At 66.8% G+C, this 6,154-nt stretch overlaps 2 protein-coding genes across 5 annotated transcripts in view; one reads left to right on the top strand and one right to left on the bottom strand.

Annotated features, from left to right (window-relative positions):
* Positions 1–2,267, top strand: part of PLVAP (plasmalemma vesicle associated protein) — a 2,878-nt gene extending 611 nt beyond the window's left edge. Inside the window, exons 2-6 of one of the 2 annotated variants that reach the window (XM_057385027.1) lie at positions 520–598; positions 845–1,437; positions 1,686–1,776; positions 1,881–1,956; positions 2,045–2,267. In XM_057385027.1, the coding sequence (XP_057241010.1) occupies positions 520–598; positions 845–1,437; positions 1,686–1,776; positions 1,881–1,956; positions 2,045–2,051 (846 nt within the window). In that variant the 3' untranslated portion in view covers positions 2,052–2,267. Of the gene's footprint in view, positions 1–519; positions 599–844; positions 1,438–1,655; positions 1,777–1,880; positions 1,957–2,044 lie in introns of both variants that reach the window. The other variant, XM_057385026.1, reaches the window with a different exon arrangement.
* A 763-nt stretch (positions 2,268–3,030) lies between these two features.
* On the bottom strand, positions 3,031–6,026 carry GTPBP3 (GTP binding protein 3, mitochondrial). 3 transcript variants are annotated; one of them, XM_057385024.1, is made up of 8 exons: positions 5,581–6,026; positions 5,213–5,299; positions 4,524–4,726; positions 4,373–4,445; positions 4,002–4,145; positions 3,754–3,919; positions 3,404–3,682; positions 3,031–3,327 (listed from the first exon to the last, which is right to left on the bottom strand). In XM_057385024.1, the coding sequence occupies exons 1-8, from the start codon at positions 5,930–5,932 to the stop codon at positions 3,096–3,098; spliced, it is 1,536 nt and encodes a 511-aa protein (XP_057241007.1). In that variant the 5' UTR covers positions 5,933–6,026; the 3' UTR covers positions 3,031–3,095. The 3 variants fall into 3 exon arrangements, with proteins under 3 accessions (XP_057241007.1, XP_057241006.1, XP_057241008.1); XM_057385023.1 differs by having other exon boundaries at positions 4,524–5,299; XM_057385025.1 differs by lacking the exon at positions 5,213–5,299.
* Positions 6,027–6,154: the final 128 nt, after the last annotated feature.

The raw sequence follows: 6,154 nt of genomic DNA, 5'->3' as shown, positions 1-6,154 counted from the left end.
GGGGGTGACGCTGGTGTCCCGTTCTGGGGTTGGCAGAGCCCGGGGGTGACGCTGGTGTCCCGTTCTGGGGTTGGCAGAGCCCGGGGGTGACGCTGGTGTCCCGTTCTGGGGCTGGCAGAGTCTGGGGGTGACGCTGATGTCCCGTTCTGGGGCTGGCAGAGTCTGGGGGTGGCGTTGGTGTCCCGTTCTGGGGTTGCCAGAGTCTGGGGGTGACGCTGATGTCCCGTTCTGGGGTTGCCAGAGTCTGGGGGTGACGCTGATGTCCCGTTCTGGGGCTGGCAGAGTCTGGGGGTGACGCTGATGTCCCCTTCTCGTCCCCAGTGTCTCAGCCCCAGTGTCACCCACACATTGGCCAAAGGGGTTCCAGTCTCGGAGCCTTCATCCTCCTCATCCTCCTCATCCTTCTCCTCAACTTTCCCAGCCCCCGGCGCTCTCTCTGTCCTCCGTGGGGACCTGGGTGATGCTGGGAGGTGGTTTTGGGGTGCTCTGACCCTCCTCCTCCTCTTCCTSCCACCGCAGCTGCAGGAGCTCGTGTACCTGCAGGTGAGATTGGCCGAGTGCCACATGACCACCACCCTCATCAACACCTCCTGCAGCGGTAAGAGAACCCCCCTCAAAAAACCCCCCCTGGGGACCCCCTTCCCACACTCCTGGGGACCCCCAGCCCCCCCCTTCAGAATTCCAGCACTCCCTTCCCACTCTCTGAGGACCCTCAACCCACCCTTCCCACCTTCCTGGGGACCCCCAGCCCCCCCGAGTGACCTGTGCCAGGTAGGGGTGTCACCCCGAGACCTGGGGTGGCACGTGGGGGACCCAAACCTGTCCCCCGTGCGCTTCCCCCAAGCCGAGAAGCTCCAACTGCAGAGGCAGCTGGACCAGACCACCTTATCCAAGAAAAGCCTGGAAGAAACCGGCCAGAAAACCGAGGCCATGCTGGCCAAAGCCACCCAGGAGAGGGACAGGTGCCAGCAGGACCTGCAGAGCGCCAGGACCGAGGGCGACTTAAGCCGCACAGAGCTGGGGCTGCAGAGACACGAGTGCCGCTCCCTCAAGGACGACATCAGCGACAAACTCCAGAGGGTGACGGAGCTGGCCAAGCTCTCCCGGTGCGGGGAGGCCGAGGATGAGCTGAGGCAGATCCGGGATCGCACGGAGGGGCTTTTCCGATGGCAGCAGGATCGGGATTCCCGCTACGTCCGGAAAAACGCCTGCGAGCTGAGCGTGCAGCAGTGCCACATCAACTGCTCCAGGGAGATGCAGGAGCTGGAGAAGAGGATCCAGGCGCTGGAAAAGCGGGAGAAGGATGGGAAGGAGGAGAGGGCGAGGCTGGARGCAAACAAAGAGAAGCTCGGGAAGGAGCTGGAGGAGGCGAGGAGGGCGGCGGCGGTGCAGGCGGAGTCACTGAGGGAGCAGCTCCGGCTCTGCATGGGCGCCCAGGTGAGGAGTGGGGACTGCCATGGGAACATGGGGTGTCACTGCTGGCTTGGCACGGCCACCTCTGCACCGGGAYTTTCCTCCCTGACTCCGGGACTTTCTTGGTCCGGGGATTTTCCTGCTGGGCGGTGCCACCACTGACCAGTGCCTGACCCTGAACACTGCCACCAGTGACTGGTGCCACCCCCGCCCAGTGTCCCCACTGACCACTGCCCCCCCAGATGCCCCATCTGGACCGGCCGAACTTGCAGGTGTCAGGCAGCGCCGGCCGCTCGGGCTCCTTCCCTGGCACGGGCTCCTTCCTGGACTTCCTGAGGAACCCAGCGACCTTGAGCACCATGGGTGAGTCCCTGGCGGGATTGGGGGACTCTTTGTGGGCTCACCGTGTCCCCCGGGTGCCCATCCCATCCCATCCAATCCCATCCCATCCCATCCCATCCCACCAGGGAAGAAGAACCTGGAGGAGCTCCAGCGGATGCTGCAGATGATGGAGCAGTACACGGCCACCCTGAAGAACTCCAGGTGAGGGGACAGGGGTGACATGGGACACCCCTTGCTGGGGCTGGCGGGGTCCTAGGGGTGCCAGGGACCTGATTCCGCTTTCCCACAGCGGATAACGCCGGAGCAGCCCTTGGAAAAGCAGGAGCCGCCCAGGAAGTGCTTCCCGCACGGATGGCAAACCCCGCCCGAGGGCCACCCTCCCTTCGTCCCCGTGTCCCTAACCCCCACCCCGCGTGGATCCATCTCCCCTCAGATGGATCCCCGCGTTTGGCTGGAGCAGAACAGCCGGCCCCGAGTTCGGGCACAACTCGCTGCACGTGTGGATGGAAATCCGTGGAAAGATGGGGATGGGGAGCGGGATGGGGAGCGGGATGGGGAGCGGCAATCCCGTCCCGGCTCCGTACGGGGGTGGGAAATGCCCGGGGACGAGGCACCGGGCTGTCCTTGTCGCCCCACGTCCCCGCGGAGCGGGGATTTATTCCCGGCCGTCACTTCGGGATTTACGGCCGCGCTTCCTGTGGAAAATCCTTTTCCTGTCCCGCCGGCTCTGCCCGCACGCCAAGCGCTCCCTGCCAGCGCCTCGGCGCCACCAAGGGCTCTCGGAGTGTCGCCTGTCCCCTCCCGGTCCCCTGCGGCATCCCAGCCGTGTCCCCGCGCCGTGTCCATCCCGGGAAAACGGCACTGCCAGAGGATTTGCCGGAGTTCCCCTGTGGGTAATCTCGGAGCTCCAGGCGGCGGGTGGCACAGGGCCGTCCCCATGGAGCGGCCACTTCTGGGGTGGCAGAGCCCCAGCAAGGCCTGGGAGGACCGGGAATTGCACGGATTGGGATGGAATTCCATGGATTGGGATGGATCCCGGGGGTCCCAAACCCCCCACGCTGCATCCCTGGGATTTGGGAAATAGGAATGGAGCCCCTCCATGTCACGCTGGGAATGGGGACACCCCAAGGGGTGGCATCCCCCTTCCAGCCACTTCAGCTCCTTGTTTGCCCCCCTGGCCAGGAAATGGGGCCTCTCCCAGGGCATTTCCCCACATCTCGGGCTGGGAACCGTTTCCAAACCCGGCCACCAGGGAGGGGACAGACACCAAAGCCACCAAAGGCACCACGGTTTAATCCCGGTGACACCACGACGGTGGGGGGGACCCTCCAGAGCCCCGCTCACTTTCCAACGCAAAAGTCCCGGAAAATTATGTCCAGGACGTCCTCGGCGCCCACGTGCCCGGTGATCCTGCCCAGCTCCCGCCGCGCCAGCCGCAGCTGCTCCGCTGCCACCGCCACGTCCCCGCTGTCCCCGCGGCCGAACCGTGCCAGCGCCGCCGCGCAGGCCCCCAGGTGGCGGCTGTGCCGGCTCTGCGTCAGGCTGGGCGACCCCGAAAGGGGGTCCCCGCACCTGGAAAAGGGGGATCAGCCAGGCTGGAGCGCACCAGAAACCAGGACCAAGGGTTGGGATGGCCCCCCGGACTCACAGCCGCGCCAGCTGCTGCGTCAGCAGCTCCAGGAGATGCTCCAGCCCCTCGCCCGTCTTGCAGGACAGGAGGGTGGCCGGGGGCTCAGGGGGTCCCTGGGCACAGGTGGCACYCAAGGACGCCCCGTCCCCCCCAAGCAGGTCGGCCTTGTTGAGCACCAACACGCAGGGGGTGCCCGGGGGGGGCTCCAGGGCAGCCAGCGCAGCCCCCAGGGCCATCGGGGTGGGTGACACGGAGGTGGCATCCAGCACGGCCAGCACCAGGTCAGCATGGCACAGTCTGGGGACACACAACACTGTCACTCCCCGCCCTGGGCTGCGAGGACACCCCAAAACCCCCCCAAAACTCACCGGTCCCGCGCTCGGGTCACTCCCTCCTGCTCCACGGGGTCGGTGGCTTCGCGCAGCCCCGCGGTGTCACTGAGCACCAGYGGGTACCCCCCGATGTCCAGGGCCACCTCCAGCACGTCCCGTGTGGTGCCCGCTGTGGGTGACACGATGGCGGCCGGGCGCYGACCTGGGGACACAGTGGGGATGATTCCCTGTGGAACTCTGGGAATTTTGGGAGCGTTATCCCGGTCCCCCCGWGCCCCACTCACAGAGGAGGTTGAGCAGGCTGCTCTTGCCCACGTTGGGGGGCCCGGCAATGACAGCTCGGACCCCCCCCCTCAGCAGCTCTCCCCGGCGCCCGTCCCTCAGGTGGCCTCGGATCTCCTGCTCCAGCGCCCGCACGGTGACATCCACTGYGGGGACACGGCCTGAGGTCACGCCCGGCTGGGAACGGCCCGTCCTGACCCCCAGATGTGGCACAAAACCACCGGGAGAGGCCCCGTGTCCCAGCCAGGAGCTGGAAAAAGCCACCCCGGGTGTCCCCTTTGGGGTGTCCCCATTTCCAGGGTGACACCGGGCTCGGCAGCTTTGTGGGGACAGGGACGTGGCAGAGGGGACAGCAAGGTGTCCCCACCCTCACCCTGGGACAAAACCTCTTCCTCCACGTTGTCATCCTCGCTGAAGTCGATATAGGCCTCGAGGTGGGCGAGCGCCTGGAGCGGGGCTGGCGATCAGCGGGGACATCCCGGGGTCGGGTCCCCGCGGCGGTGGCCCCAGAGGGCGGGTCCCACCTGGGTGAGGCTGTGGCTCCAGCGCTCGTAGAGCCGGCCCAGCTCCCCCTGCAGCTGCCGGAGCGCCTGGCGCCGCTGCGCCTCCGTCTCGGCCCGGATCAGGTCCCCCAGGCCCTCGGCCGCCGTCAGGTCCAGCTTCCCCCGGCGAAACGCGCGGCGCGTGAACTCACCCGGCTCGGCCGGACGCAGCCCCGGCAGGCGGCCTGGGGACAGCGGGGACACCCGGGAGACCCCACTGACATCCCAATGAGATCCCATTGACATCCCGGGAGATCCCAGTGAGATCCCAATGAGATCCCAATGAGATCCCATTGACATTCCGGGAGATCCCAGTGAGATCCCATTGACATCCCAGGGAGATCCCAGTGACATCCCAGTGACATCCCGGGAGATCCCATTGACATCCCAGGGAGATCCCATTGACATCCCAGGGAGATCCCAGTGACATCCCAGTGACATCCCGGGAGATCCCAGGGAGATCCCATTGACATCCCAGTGACATCCCAGTGACATCCCAATGAGATCCCATTGACATCCCAGGGAGACCCCGGCAGCTCCAGGAGCATCCCAGGGGGAAAAGGGATGGGGGAAAGCTCCCCAAGTACCCAAACCATCCTGAGGAGCAGGATGTGACAGAAAAGGCGCAGGATGGGATGGGAAAAGGGGCAGGAGGGGATGAGGGGGCTCACCCAGTGCCTGCAGCACCCCACTGACCACGGCGGGCCCCCCGTGCACATGCAGCTCGGCACAGTCCTCCCCGGTGAAGCTGCGGGGCCCTGCAGGGACACGGGGCTGGGGTGTGCATCCGGCACCTCCCACCCAGCTCCTCCCCACTTAGACACTAAAAGCGGTTTTTAGGAGCTTCAGGAGAGACTTTCCCCAGCAGCAGCTCCATGGGATTGGTGCAGAAAGGGCAGTGGTGACCCCAATCCCAAAAGGACCTCGGCGCTGGGGCCACGGAAGGGGCTGAGCCCTGCATGTCAAAGCCCTCAAGACCCCCATGAGCCCCCATAACCAAGCACCCAGACCCCCCCAGACCCCAATCTGCGCCCCCCACCTGGGAACCAGACCACGAGGCCGCGGTCCAGGGTCTCGGCGGTGTCGGGGTCACGGATGCGCCGCAGGGTCAGGACCCGCGCCGGGGGCAGCTCGGGGGTCCCGGTGAGGCTCTGCAGGGCCCCCCGACTGCCCGGACCGCTGGCGCGGATCACGGCGACCCCGCAGCGCCCGGGGGCCGAGGACAGGGCGAAGATGGTGTCACCTCCCCCCGCGGCCACCGCGGAGCTCAGGGGGCGCGCCCACCTGGGGGATGGGCAGGGTGGGGTTCCCATCTGCACCCCCGAGTGGGGTGGAGAGGGGACAAGGTGGKTCAGCCCCATCTGCACCCAGGGACCCCTCCCCAGGGGCATCCCGTTCTCAGATATTCCCCTTSCCAGGTACACTCCTCCTCCCCAGGCTGCACCTCTCCTTTCACAGGTACTCCCGTCCCCAGGTGCGACCCCTCCCCACGTGCACCCCGCCCCACATACCCACCACATCCCACGGCCCCCAAATCTCCCGGCTCACCTCTTCTCGTGCCCCCCTCCCCAGAACAGCCCCGCTCCGGGGGTGCCCCGCGTCCCCGTGTCCCC

The sequence above is a fragment of the Malurus melanocephalus genome, unplaced genomic scaffold (assembly GCF_030028575.1).
Source record: "Malurus melanocephalus ecotype Western Australia unplaced genomic scaffold, MMel_1.1 scaffold_771, whole genome shotgun sequence".
Lineage (NCBI taxonomy): Eukaryota > Metazoa > Chordata > Aves > Passeriformes > Maluridae > Malurus > Malurus melanocephalus.
The sequence above is the reverse complement of the archived record's forward strand: the minus strand, read 5'-3'. Positions and strand labels throughout refer to the sequence as shown.